This window comes from Lepisosteus platostomus, chromosome 6 (genome assembly GCF_059453375.1).
Source record: "Lepisosteus platostomus isolate fLepPlt1 chromosome 6, fLepPlt1.hap1, whole genome shotgun sequence".
Classification (NCBI taxonomy): Eukaryota; Metazoa; Chordata; class Actinopteri; order Semionotiformes; family Lepisosteidae; genus Lepisosteus; species Lepisosteus platostomus.
This window is the reverse complement of record NC_142616.1, coordinates 52755525-52770520: the sequence shown is the minus strand read 5'-3', so window position 1 is coordinate 52770520 and position 14996 is coordinate 52755525. Positions and strand designations below refer to the sequence as shown.

The window sequence follows — 14996 nt, the reverse complement described above, 5'->3', positions numbered from 1 at the left end:
CAGCTGCTTTAACAATAGTGAATGCTGCAAATAATCCCAAAATATTCTTTTTAAAATATAATTTTTTTAATTTGCTTTCTTTCAAATGTATTTGTATAGGCAGTACTGCAGCAATATATCAGGCATAGTTTGGCTTTTAATTGTATGTTTTGGCAACTGTACTGTAATGCAGGTTATATCTTGAACAACTGCAGATTGTATTAATCATTGTGTTAATCATTCTTTCAAAGTGGTATTCTTTAAAGTAATTGTTCAACATTCCTCTATGTGATTTGTTATTTGATCTGGTTTAATCACCAAATATTGTTATGATCTGTACCTGACAATTTTACTGATTTAAACTGGAATTATAGTGAGTGGATGGCAAGTTCCCTTCTGTGATACCTATTTCCTGTCTATTTGACATAATAGGCAGTAATATTAGAGAAGAAATACCTTTATCTAATGATTTATGTTGTCTGTCAACTGTGTGCTGCAGGCATTTATGCTTTTTCATTCTAACTGTTTGCTAAGATGTCCTTCTCAAATTTACAGCTTAATAAATTCGTCAGAATGATTTAAAAGCTACAATAGCTTGACTTGCAAAAATAATAGTGACTAGCATGAGAGAAAAACACGAGTGCGGCATTCTTTTCCTGTTGTATGTCTTGGCCTAGTCTGTCTGAAGGAAAAGGCTCAATTACTCTAAAGGAGTGAAGCACACAATTGAGCTTGACTTACCATGTTAACAAATCACCTGAACCTTCCAGACTAATTGCCAGTAACGGCCTGAGGTGGAGAAGTAAATGGATTTCTGTTAATCAAGTCTCTTAATTCCACGTGCAGGGACCTAGTGCCGTGGACCATTTTCTGAATTCACATTCAGATTTCTGAAACACTCTACAGTCCTGTTTATTTTTGTTTTAATACAGGAGGGATGATAGCTCCAGTTGATCAATAAAATTTAACAGTTTGTTTATCTATTCCTTTACTGCATACTTACACTGCCTAGTGCTTATTTTCACTGACTATCACGATTAACACAATCTCTTATGCTCCCTTTTCACTTGAAGTATCCTGTTGAGACTACCTTTGGCAGTGAGATAAAAAAACCCTGCATTGTTAGAACAAGTGAAGTGTGTGAAGCTTTGCACAGTGTACAGCGTGGCAAAGCCTAGCTGCGAATGCAAACAAAACGGCTTTCTTGTATGCATCTTGAGATGCTTTCTTGGAAAGGTCTCCATTCCCCCAGGGCTCACAGGTTTATGAGAGCCTCATTAAGGACAGAATATGACTGCAGAGCTACATCGTAATTATTAACGAGTCTGGCGGTGGTCAGGGAGTCATTCCTCTATTGTCTGGCATGAAATACCCCAGAACAGTGCACAGACTGAGTGTGCAATATACTGAGACTGTGGCTGCAATGGTAATGACAATCTCTATTATTATAAAGTATCCTGGTTAGTCACCACTCAGGTGGCATCTAGGTCCCCGTTACACACTTCTCCTGGGATTAGAGGTCACAGGAGCACTGAAGAAGTTAAAAATGGTGCCTGTAGGGTCTTTTCTTCGGGAGAGAGAACACCTTGAGTTGCATGAACAATTCCTCCTGGTTTCTAAACAGTGAGCGGGCTGCACAATTCGTTTTCACAGTAAGGATGTAGGAATGTAATAAGGAAATCTTTGACTTTGAAAAATGATAAATGGAAATGAAATTGAACCCAGAAGATTTTAAAGACTTTTTCACATTGCTTTTTCAGAAATTAGCAACGTAACTGGGAATTGAAAAACTCCAATCTAGGAATATTGTCTTCACACAACATAAAATTTTCTAGAACGACATAAAGTAGTTATTATTTCTTCCTAGACTTTGATATCCATGAAATTTAGAAAGAAGTTTTCAGCAAGTTCACATAATGTTTAATGTTTTGTGTACAGAAGAGATGGCAGGAAGTGATCTTTAAGTGATTTCTTCTAAAACATTAAAATGCCTAGATAAAGTTAGCTAGAAAAGGATCTTTGGTGCATAAATATAACAATGGGAGGCATTCTTTTCAAACAAGATTATTTCTGAAAATAATTGAAAGCAGTTGGATTTTAAACCTTAGACATGGATTATATATATTAATTATTTTTCTCACCTTAATTTGTAATGTCAATTAAATGTGAGATGCAAAATGCACAGGATCTCACCATTGCTGCAGCATGTCTAAAAAGCTGCAGTGGTTTTTAAAAAATAATATCACTCAACCTTTTTAATGGAAATCCCGCTGTCCTGTTTCTGGTAACCTTAGTTTTTAGTACATGGCTTTTTTTTCTGAAGTTTATGTAAACTGCTCATTAGAATCCTCCATTGTCAGGTATCACTGGATCCTCACGGTTACAAGTGGACTTGCATAGTTTTTTGATGTAGATGTTGCATATTGTCACCCCAATTTTCCAAATCCACACAGTACCAAATTCAGCAGTGAGCACAACTTGGATGGCACAGTTTCAAGTTCCCAGAGGATCCCCCTTCCCTGGGGTGTAAAGGCTATCATCTACATCCTTCGCTGAGTACAAGGGTCAGAGGTTAGATAAAGCTCTGTAATCTCCCACCACTGGTGCCAACTGCAGCATTGTCAATATATTGAATTACACAGAAGAAAATGCAGTTATTTTGGTAATATTGCAGAGATCACAACAAAATATATAAAACAGAAAACAGAATAGATATAAATCACTAAAAGCCTCTGAAAAACAGAAAATGCAAATGTAGTATACCCATGAATTTTTTTATGGGTAATATTTCCATTCCTTTTTCCACCCTTTCAGCATTGCTGTAGTCTTGATTTATATTGATAAATAGTTATATGTCAGGAACTAATTTTTCTTTTTCTTTTTAATGCAGGCATCTGCAAAGCTTGAAGTCTGTTATTTTTGGTTCTCTTTGATAATTCGTTGGATTTTGTATGTGTTGTTGTATGAAATCATTAAGTTTGCATTTTAGAATAATTGTTTTTGAGCAACTATTACCGATAGGAATTTTGGGAGATCACTTTGTTGTGATCAGTACCCATCAAAAATACTTTTCACATTTTGGGGTTTTAGTAACTTCGTTAAACATTATTGGTTTAAGAAATTTAAAATGAACAAATGGATGCTGTCATCTGACAAATGTAAATAATTTGGTATCCAGATAAAAGCCTTACTTCAAATTCATTGGTTTTTACAAAGTGCTGAAGTATGGAGCATTTGTTATTACTGCGTCTCAGTAAGAGTCTTAAGCATTCATAAAAATACAAGTCATATATAAGCAGGAGGAGATGGATACATGGCTGACTGTTGGCTGTGATTGAAAAGAGCAATCAGGCAGAGACTCTGCTCTGCAGAATTATCCTTGCCGCCAGAATTCCTGTGTTGCTCATCAAGAAGGAAACTAAAGTAGCCTGAAGCCTTCGGAAATTTGCATTGAGCTGGGTGTTTGCTTTGTGCTCTGCCTATTGTGATTATAAGGTCGATTTCATGTGTCCAGGTGCCCCGCTGAGAAGAGAAGGGTAAAATCACTGTCAGTGTTAACATGGGTCAGTCTTGCTGATTTGGTCTCAGCATGTGGGTGTTCATACTGTATATAAAGCCACTCACCTTTTCCCCAGCTTCTCTGTGACGTCCTCACTAGTTGCTTCTATAGAAGCACAGCATTATAGAAGCACTTTGTTCCTCTAGTCTACTTCAGGATGTGCTCTGGGAATTTGAGGACCGTGATCGATGTGCTCCTGATTAACCCAATTAGCTTGGTATTCTCTTGATTAACGCCTCGTGAATTAATGTAACACTTCTTGTTTATATAGGACGCTGTCAATCCAGTACTGACACGGATGGACTTATTTAACTCAGTCGATATTTTTCATTTTTAAATACTTTTTATTGTTCTTAATACTCCATTGTCATTTATTCCTTTGTAAAATTAATGACACTGTTATTGCCTTCTCTTTTTGTCACTGATCCTTAAACAGACATTGGTACTGTACATGTGTAAATCATTTTACTGGAATTATTACACAGCCCCTGTGGATGAGAAAGGTTGAATAATTTAGTAACTTATATACATTATTGTTCCTGTGACACCTGTTGATTGCCTAGCATAATGGCCTCCTGATGCTTAATTGTTTTTAAATACTGTATAAGTTATCATTTAATAATGCAGTCCTGTATGTGGCTTTTGGCATTAATGTGTGGGGTTTAGAGAAGGCAGTTTTTTTAATCATGGAGAGAGATTCTTTTGAGAGGCTGTGCATTGATTAACCCCTTGAGGAATCTCCCAAACCCTACAAGTCCCCTTGGCAGCTGCAGAACTTTGCAGGAGGCGATTGTGTTAGACCGTGGTAATGAATGAGTTACCCTGAAATCGCTGCTGTGGTTTTCATTGGTCATGCTTTAGCCAGAAAAGATATTTGTGAATTGATTTAAATGACAAAAATATCTCTGGTTCTTGGTGTCTTAGTGTAGTGTTAGGTGGTACGTAGAGTAGAATTGTAAGGTGTAATATTAATACTTTGTATAGTATAGAAAGGTGTAGTGTTAGTACTTTGTATAGTACAGCAAGTGCTGGTAATGTTATTTTGTTAGTACTTCATGTCTTAGTATAGTGTTAGCTAGATGTGAGTGCAACACACAAACAGAACTGGAAATGCAGCAGTTGCTTTATACCTTCGGATTTATAAAAGAGCTTTCTGACAGCAATCAAATCTATGAAAAGGTTTTGAAATCCATAAAAACCTTTAATGATTGACATTGAACCATGAAGCATGATGCAGACTGAAAAGCCAGAAATAAGATTTTACAATAGTTTAACAACCTTGTTCTGTTTTTATCAATTCCCAAAACACACCATTACCCACTGTGCATTTGGTATACACTATAGGAGAAAGACTAATTTAAAATGTACAAGTTAAAGTTAAACCTCACTTTACCAACCTCAGATATTTTTGTGTAAGAAGTTTCACTACTTTTCAGGCAGCTCTAGGTGTTTCCGTAACAAAGTAATTAATTAGGAAATTATTATACTTTTTGGTAACTTGGGAGTACAGTTACTCACAGGAAATTAATCAATATTTTCAATTAGTTTGTCATTAAAGCATCTACGATTAAAATTATGGTGGCATTTGAAGTCATATAGTCATCTGAAATTATTCTGTCAAGTACTGAAGTACAGCTGTCCCCTTGAGTATTTAACATTAGGCAAGTCCAAATTTGCAATTAAGGTTGCACTGCACTGTGTGATCAAAATTAAGATGATAATTACGTTTGCCTGATACAAGAAAGAAAGAAAATTTAAAAAAATTAAAGGCCTGTGTACCAAGTCTCTTGAGTTTTCCTGCTTGCGAATCTCTCGTCTGCTGTTTGCAATTATAACAATTCTAGGAGAAAATACTGTGACAAGCCAAAAATGTTTTCATATTTCCCTGTCATCAGATTTAGCCATGTGAAATGCATTCTAGTAGAAATTTTATAGCGGTATATGTATAAAAGAGATTTAAAAATGTTTGGGAAATTTAAGAGCAAGCATACACTCTGTGGCGTTTGGTTTTACTGTGTAGAGGTTTAGTATTAGAAAAAAATGTTAAGCTAGGGATTTCCAGACAGAATTATCTAAAACCCCCACATTTTTCAAAATTAGCTGACTTCTCGGCAAGCTGTAGCCCCTTCATCGTGAAGGAGGACTGAGGCAGACACCAGAGTTCTGACTCAGAGCGCATCCTGCCCAGTTAATTGGGCCATGCGGTAACAATTGTCTAATGAGGGCATAATGTAGAGCAGTGATTTTCACCTTAAAAGAATCTGTTTTCTTTTCCTCTGCAAGTACCGAAAAGAACACACCTCCTGCTGAAATACTAACTAAATAATGACTTCCCCTGGGAAATGCGAAACTAAGATATTTGAACGTGTTCTGCTGATAGACGGAGCTGTTACAGCTGTGCCAGGCTGTCTCCAGGAGTTATGCAGTGCATTATCTGCAGTCTACCCTCATGGCTGCATGTCCTGCCTCATAGGTTACTGAGGTTTGGGAAAGGAAATGAAACCCAGCCAGTCAGTTACTGCAGGATTAATAGCAAAGCTGTCATTGTAGGAAGTGGTGAAAATCTGATGGATTGTCTACAAGGAACTCTACTGTAGGAAACAGGATGTGAGGCTTCTATTTTTTACTTTTTAAAAATTTTGACTCTGTATCCTGTGTTGAAATTATTTCAGGCTTCCTTTAACATATAAATCAGCTTATAAAGTACAGTTCTTCCATGGCCAGGCCAGGCACTAGATATAAACCTAACTGAGAATGGATGGGTTATTGTTGGAGCAGTAAGCCCGTCATCTAGGTCTAACTCCACACATTCTCAAAGACTGCTATGAATTATGGTTATACATATTAATTATTCTGTGCCATAAAACAACCCTTGTAATTCCATAAACAGTACATTGTGAAGGAATAGAGGGTACAATTATAGGCAGATTCTGCCATGTAGGGAGTAGCCCTGTAGTTTTTCCCTCATTATGTTTTTGTAGTAGAAAGAGCTCAACAGAAAGATGTGGAAATACATTTCCCAATGGGCCAAGGGATAATTAGTACCAATTGTAGGGTTTCCTCGAGCTAATTGAGGACAGGTGTTGTCCATGAACTCCTGTGCTTAGTGTTTATAAGGGTGTGGCGAACTGGAGTGAGGTGTCTGTTCTTTGAGACCAGGTTTCCTTTAACTTCAATTTCTTAATGATGTTTCTGACAGTTGAAATTGTAAGCTGGAAATGTTAACAACCTTTTATAGCCTTCTTTTTATAGCCTTCCCCTGCTTTGTAAGAGTGAATTATCTCTTATTTCAAGTCCTCAGCTGCTTAGAGGTGCCAATGGTTGCTGAAAGTAGGCAGAACAACAATCACAACCTGAGAGGCCAGAAGGGTCAGAATATTTGTTCACATCACTTAAGGCCTAACGACTCAATCAAATTTTGGGGCCTTAAAAACACAAATTAAAAAAGTAGTCATGAATCAACTGGAAGGTGCGTGATCTTTTGCATAGGCAACATTTCCTTTTTTATTTTTTCAGTCTGTTAAAATCAACAAATAAATTCTAATTATGCATACTAATTTTGCAGAAAGATTACGTGTTTATATTTGTATCATGCAGAGGCTGTGAACTTTGTTTCACTTACAGATTCACTGCAACATACAATTTGACCAGAGTTACCTAAACTTTTAAACACAATTCTATGCATAAAGTGTTATATACCCAAAAGGCAAACTAGAACACAGACAGAAATCTTTCTCCCAAGCCCTGTGATAAAGCAAGAGCTTATTAATAGTCATACCCATAATCCACAGCAATTGCAATAGCTTTAAAACCACCGTGACCCCAGAGGGTGTTACTTGTAGTATGTAACATGTTGAGCCACTGTGAGCAACAGAAGCAGTTCCGAACATAGCATGCATTCCATAGATGTTTTTCCATTCATCATGCTGTTCTAGCTGGATTCCCTTCAGCTGAGGTTGAGACGAGAGTAATAGTATGTGACATTGAACTGCATGTTACACCAGTTTTACCAGTTTTCAAAAGGATTAAAATCTAGGGATTGTTATGGTCAGGGAAGCTGATGGAATCTGCCTTGTGCTTCTTAACACAACCACACATTGTCTGCCACTGAGAATCTTTTTAACTGGGCACATCAATATATGGATTTTATTTTAATCAAATAAAAACCAAAATATATTTACATTACAGGGTAAAAAACAGACTAATTCTCATCCCTCATTAATGAAGCATGGGGGTTATCAGCACACAAAATGTGCAGCAAAATGCCACATGTTTGTGTTGAATGTCACTTTGACTATATGTGTATATTTCTGGTGGATTTTAACAGTTCTATGTGGCATTTAAACAGTGAATGATTTTGATTTGACTTATATAAATAAGTTATTTTCTACAAAGTTACAAAGTCTTTATGCATGGGCACTTTTTTTACTTCTAAATTAGCATATAATTTAATGCCCTTTGCTTAAATTAGGATGTGTTGAAAAAACATTTCCTTAACTAGGGAGAAAATATACAGTTTTTTTTGTAATTTTGTAATTGGACTGGAAATACCTTTTAATGGGAATCCCTTTTAAAAGAAGATCCTTAATTTAATGTGTATATGTTTTGAAGAGTAGTTACTTTAAGTAATTGCCCTAATTTGAGGCCCATTTGAGTGGAGTACAGTTGTCAGACCACAGGCAGTTTCACCTCTTTATTTGTGATAGATTAGGCTTGCCAGAGTACTGCTGGGTAGTGACACACAGAGGTCAGCTCTTAATCGAGAGTGCATTGCGTGCTGCTTCACTGTTCTGCCTGAGAGTAGGGGGGATTTCAATTACTAAATCAACAAAAAATGCATTGAATTCATGAATAATGCATACTGTGTGGGTTTGTTCAAAGCACGGGTCTTTAATGTTAACCCTTTAGAGGTAAAATGTTTATCAACCATAATAAACACTGTCTGAGTTATTCTGTATCATTCATTCAGTACCTGATGAATTACAATAGTGCTCTGTTGGAAAAAAAGTATTCTCAAATGAAGCCCAGATGGTAAAGCACATATGCTTGTGCACCTGCAGTAATCAAAATATCTTCCAATAGTAAATCAGCTGTGTGCTATAAATTGTTAATTTTTTTACTGTATTAAATTGTTTTCCAAACTGAAGGCTTCTGGGACTTTATCTGTGGTGGATTATGGTCTGAGATTGAAATATCGCTTTATATATAATATATCATTGGTGTATGCAGCCCTGCACAGCTTAATGAAAATAATTTACATTTCAATACTTAGAACAATTCTTTCTCTCTAAAAAGGTAGTGTTGTGACAGTTCTGGTTCAGTTTCAATCTACATGTCATTAATTAATGTGCTGAAAATAGTTCATCTTATAAAAAGGTTAAAGGACTCAAAATATCTGGTTCAAAATGGTGACATACTGTACTGTCAGACAGTTTTGGTTTGAATCACTGGGTGGCAAAATCAGGAATAGATAATCCAAAGATCTCTCTGTTATCTTTTGCTAGGCTTGTTAAAAGTATTTTTTTATCTGATTTGCATCAACTCTTGTAATTGGAACAAAACGACCGGAATTTTGTCACATTGACTGATCTTTTTTCAAACCCGCTGTCAAAGACTCATACTGCTATACCATCAATCAAGTTGATGCAAAAGATGCTAATCTCATTTTACAGTCAGAAGGCAAGTCTAAATCCACTATATCATTTCTGTCTTTTATGAAGGGAATTCACTTGTAACCCATATAATGTATTTCAGTCACATTGTGCGTTGCACTGTAAGAGACAGAGCACACCAGTGCACATTTTCATTCTTTAGCGTGCCATGTTTAAGGCCATAGTTCATTAAACTGGGTAGTAATTAAATCAGGAAATATAACAGCTCATAGAAAAAAATGGAAGGTTAACTTTGCCATAATCATTTTATGGACCATATTATTGGCGGACAGATGCAAAACCACAAACACGTACGGTATTCACACCTAAAATTGCTGTTAGACTTACAACAGAAAGTGTTTTTTTTCAGACCTTTCTGTTAGAAGTGGGTTATCATTGAAAGAGTGGTTCTACGGTAAAGCACATATTTACACCAGGGCTCATGCACACCCTTCAGTCACAACTGTGGTCTTCCTTTCGAGAGCCTTGTGTGCAGTGGGACGTTAATCCTCTGAGACGTAAAAAATAATTGGCACCCAAGGGAGGAGAACTGTTAGAGATACACATAATGCTCCTGGAAAGAAATAAAGCAAGTGCAAATAAAAGCGAGGATTTATCCAGGAGCCTGTGTTCTTATTTGAACCTAATTAAAATGAAGCATTGTTTATGCAGCCTCCCTCTTTTAGTTTATCTCTGCTCAGTCTGGCATTTGCCATAAATGAGAGTTGTGTTCTATATTTTTGGGAAACATGAAAATGAAAGACTCTGGGTGGAGTCTCCTCGCGCGAAAGTAACCACTTCTGTTGAAATGCAGGAAAAGTGGCACAAGGAGCTTCGAGCTTAGTTGCTGTGTTTCATTATTGGCCAGTACTGCCTGTTATTGTGAGTAGATCCAATCTTCACACCCATCACTTGATCTCGTAAGTGGCTGGAAGCAATAATGCAACAGCGTTCAGGCACAAAGCTGGTTTTGGCTTTCAGCCTGGTTCAAACCCTGATGGCTGTCAAGGGTTGTGGTGTCACAGGCATGTCAAATGGGAGAGAAGGCGGTCACGGTTCCTTTAGCACAGTGCATCCAAAAAACGCCCATTGAACATTAAGAATGCGGGAATTAGAAAACTTAACCAAGTAAGATTATTTACATATATTACATGGTTTCAGTGAAGCAGAAAAATGCCTTGGCAGTCCAACTAGTAGGAGCAGTTTTGATATACATTTCTGAACTTTTCCATTATTTGTTTTTCCTGATTCATATTGTTCTGAAGGGTAAAAATAAAGGTTGCTTCAGTTTTTCAGGGTTTTTATTTTCACAGCCAGCATATATGTTGAGCAGTGTCTTTTAAATAGTTTGTAAACCACCTAGTTTCGCTGTGAAGAAACCAGTTCAGCTTCCATTTCCTCACTCACTAGCTCTCCTTCAGTGTTTGATTGTTTAATTGAAACGGTTTCTTTGATCCTGTGTTTGGAACCTGGTGATGCCTGCTGTGACTGTAATGCTCACTAATCTGCCTGAGTTCTTTATCAGCACTTACAGCAATCCCTTTCCTGGCTTTCCAGGAAAATACGGGATGTGAGATGTGTAGTCTTCTGCATTTTCAGTGCTTATTTTCTGTCATGCAACGTCCCTTTAAATTTGCCATTGGCAGATCTTAAACAGAACAGAGATACAGTATATGTACTATACAATGATCACATCATATTTTAATAATTCTAGATAATAATGGTTAAAAATATACACACAGGACAGTCAATAGGCTAAATTACTGAAAATTAGGGTCTAGTGAAAACACATTGACTGCTGTTTTCATTTTTTTAGAAGTCTGTTGTTGTAAAATAATTGCAGATTAATGATTAAGAGCAACAATGTCAAGAGATTTTTTTGCTATCTTGCAAAGGCTTGAAAGCAGTGAAGTGTTTTTAGTTACAACACCTGAGCTGTACCTTAAAGGGCCCTATTAATGCCATGTTTTTTAGTTTCAGTTGACATTCTCTTTTGAAGTTTCTTTGTACTCATTGGGAAATGCTTCAGTAAAGCACTTGTGATCCAACAAAACTGAAAGGAAAGAATGGTGAAGTATGAAATAACAGTTGAAGATGTTTTCAATATTGTGCATAACTTTAACATAAGTTAAATAGTAGATTGGTAGTTATATATTTTTAAAAACACTCACACAACAAAAATCTGATCATTTATAAAAACAATTTACTGTGTATTTTCATGTAAAAATATTGGATGGCTCTAAGTATTTCACACTACAAAGTCACATTTTAAAAATGTCATTTAGGTGACTTGAAATTTCTTTTAAATGACAAGATAAATGCTGTGTCGTTGTTCCTTTATGTTTTTAAGGTGGGAAAATTCTTAAATATTTAAGTACTTTTGCACTGGTGTTATGCCCAAATCTAGTTATATCATACTTGCCTAAACAGTGCATTTTGTCTTCTTCGTGCAGGTCCAAAAAAGTCAGGGCTCTTACTAAGCACTTAAAGAAAGCCACGCTCCGCAAATCAGACCTGGAATTAGAACTGGATGAGCTGGAAACTGCGGCGGAGCTGGTGAAAGTAGAAGAGGAGGAGGAAGACTCGAGACAACCAGCCAGGTACAGGGAGAGCATTCCAGAATCAGACAGCGAGGAGGACTCCGAGGAAGACGATGGCTCTAGCAGCAGCAGCAGCTCCTCCGCAGAGACAGATGAGTGCAGCTCTGACAAGGAGGACAGCCTTGACAGGCTGCAGAGCTGCGTTCTGGAAAAGGCTAGCCCGCCTCAAGCAGCAAATATTCCTGAGGCAAATCCAGTCACTCAGCATTTAGACTGTGAGGCAGGACCTCGGGGTGAGGAGGAACCATTATTTTTGAAGTTACCAGGCTTCCCTCTGTCTCAGCCAATGCCCAGAAAACTGATAGAAGAGCTGGGGGACCAAGTGTGCTCAGTGGTTAGGATCTCCGAGCAGCCTGAAGGCACCGATTCCAGGGGCTGTGATGTTGTTCAGGGAGAACGAGACAAGCCTTCTGTGCAATCTGCAGAGCACACAGTGCTGAGGCCAGCAACAGCAGAAACCGCAGCTTCTCAGGGGACTTTTTTAGAGGTGTGTCCTCAGAGAAACCCTTTGCTAATCATAGCAGACTGCGATGATGATGTAGAAGATTCGTAGAGCGTGACATGAGTACAGAGAGAGAGATAAGGGATTCAGCGCCAGAATGCATTAACCCCTTTTTTCACACAGTGAGGCAGAGTTGCATGTATGAAATGTGGTAAAAGACTAGAAAAGGGAAACTCGCAGGCTCTTTATTCTCTCCCAAAGATGAATATCTAAGAATACGTTTGTTTGAGAACAAGTGAGTGTTGAATCCTCAGAAGAGTTTGTATGGTCTGTTCTCTAAAAATGTCTAAACAAACATTCTGTTGTAATCTTACATGGTTGCGAGTGATTTAAACATGTTTCATAGGCAATTTATGTCCATTAAAAATGCTGTTAATAGTTTTGTTTTGGGTTTGTTCTGATTAGCATGCATTAGCTTTCTTTTCATATGATTATTCTGTCTCATTAAATATAATGTGATTCTTACAAGAAGCAGATTTAGTGTGTTAAAATACCAGAAACAAATGCATTCAAGTAAAAAAAGATGAAAAGGGACAGCGGATCGAGCAAAAGCATTTTTCATTTTTATTGAATTCCATGCTAACAGCATTATAAAATTAAGACATTTAAAATGTGTATTTTATATTTACGAGTATACTCCTTTTACCTTTAAAGTAATGGAACATCTTGGACCCTAGATTTTCTAACATCTTCATGTTAAATTTAACTTAAGCAGATTATGACCAGTGTTTGAACAGCTGTTTTAAAAAGAGGTATTGCAATATGCTAATCCATGAAAAAATGTTAGAAGATTGACATTCAAGACCCACTTATTCAGATATATAAAGAAGAAAAAGAGCAGCCTACTGTAACTTAAACCAGAAAATGAATTTACCCTGGCAGGATTTAGTGGGAGAATGTACACTATTGTGTTTCCTCTCTTTATTTTCTTTGTCGGCACTTCTTGAGCACATATCACATGTTTTATGTAAATGAAAATAAATCCCTTTCCTGTCTGCACCGTTGTCTGGTGGTCTTAGTCTTAAATTACTACATTTATTTTTGCACACCATTTTCCTTGAAGGCATTCTTTCTGTGCTGAGAATTAAGAGTGACATTAAAAGGAAGCAGCGACTGCAGACGTTACACTTTTCCGGGCCACACAACACAGCAGAGTGCAGCGACTCCACTTAATAAATAAAAATGCTTTCTTTATACAAAATCGTATTTCCCTTTAAATCCCCATCTTTTTTTTACAATTGGAATACTGCTACCTATATTTGACAGTAAATGTAGTTTTGTGACTCATTTCATATGCAGGCATTTCTCCTGTTTAGCCACCCGTGTTTAGAGGGACAAATACTGAACATATTACACAAATGCTTATCTGTCTATGGCTATAGTGTGTGACTATATATAGTATATCTGTCTGTATTGTTGTCTCTTATCTAATGATCTTTGTACATAAATTTGAAATACCTAATTATGAAACTTTGAAAGCTTCTAGCATCCCACCTACCAGCTACACGCCCCCATTCAATGCCTGTTCATAAACCTCTGCATTTTTACATGAATGAGGCTTCCTCTGGCTTGTATGAATTCATTTAGCTGGCAGTCATGTGTTTCTCATGTGGTTGGATCTCAGCTGATGTCTATACATTTACGTCAAGTCCCCATATTTAAAGTGTACTGTATATACATATACACTGCAGAAACGCACGTTTTATAAGACCTTGCAGTGTTTTGGGGGGGGGGGGGGTTGTGTACTCTATTACTAGAAACAGTATGCCTGTTTTACTGTGTGAAATCTTATGAAAACTGCAGTTGTCTTTTCTGTCCAAAAAGAGCATGTTGCCTCTTTTTCTCTCTGTGCAAAAGGCCTTTTTTAAGGTTCCTCCAATGTATACCTTTACAATCGGTTCTAGCAGTCTACTGCACTTGCAGACTGATGCGTAAAAAATAGTTGTAACATCCTAAAAAAGGTAAGTATTGATTACATTTGGGGATTTATAGTATTAAGCTGTGTAAGTGGCATGTAGGAGTGATTTATACAACTGGCATGAATAGAGAAGTTAGAGTTGATGCGGCTCAATATTGTCAGAGCTTTCATGGGTGTCTCAAGGCTGGAGAAAGCAAACAAGGAAGCACATGTCAAACAGATAAATGACTTCTCTCTTTAGAGCTGCTGTGTTGTAGCCATTTGTTTCTGAGATAAGAGAGAGTGCTCTAAACCGGTAACAAGATAGGGCTGGAAACAGACTCACAAAAGGCGAGGGCCTGTGAAACACGCGTTCATTTCACAATTTCCCGTGACTTTTTGTATTTAAAACCATCAGGAAAACACTGTTGCTTCATTACAGCTTGGTGAAAAGACTTTAAACCATAATGGTGACAAATAAGAAGAGGCCATTTGGCAAACCTAGTCCATTTGGTAAAACATTCATACAGTATGCAAAACTGATGTAGTCACACTGAAAAAGACTGACATGACAAAAAAATAAAATTATTCCTTGACTGAAAAGAACAGCTTTTTATTGAAAAATAAAAAGGCAATAAAAGAGGCAATATGATTAATCATGGTGATTTAATTGACTTCTGTGAAAGGTGTTTAAAATTATTTTATGATGGAAACTTTATTGATTTAATTTTGTTTTCCTATGTATTTTTAAAACCCCATTCAATACTGGTAAACGTTTTGAACATGTGTCTCTTAATGTGTTTTCTTC

The 14996-nt window shown here is 36.9% G+C and overlaps 1 protein-coding gene across 3 annotated transcripts in view; it reads left to right on the top strand.

Annotated features, from left to right (window-relative positions):
• shq1 (SHQ1, H/ACA ribonucleoprotein assembly factor) overlaps positions 1-13288 on the top strand; it is a 71163-nt gene extending 57875 nt beyond the window's left edge. For all 3 annotated transcript variants that reach the window (XM_088636337.1, XM_088636336.1, XM_088636338.1), the window contains one exon: positions 11643-13288. In XM_088636337.1, the coding sequence (XP_088492463.1) occupies positions 11643-12342 (700 nt within the window). In that variant the 3' untranslated portion in view covers positions 12343-13288. The remainder of the gene's footprint in view (positions 1-11642) is intronic.
• The last annotated feature ends 1708 nt before the right edge of the window (positions 13289-14996 follow it).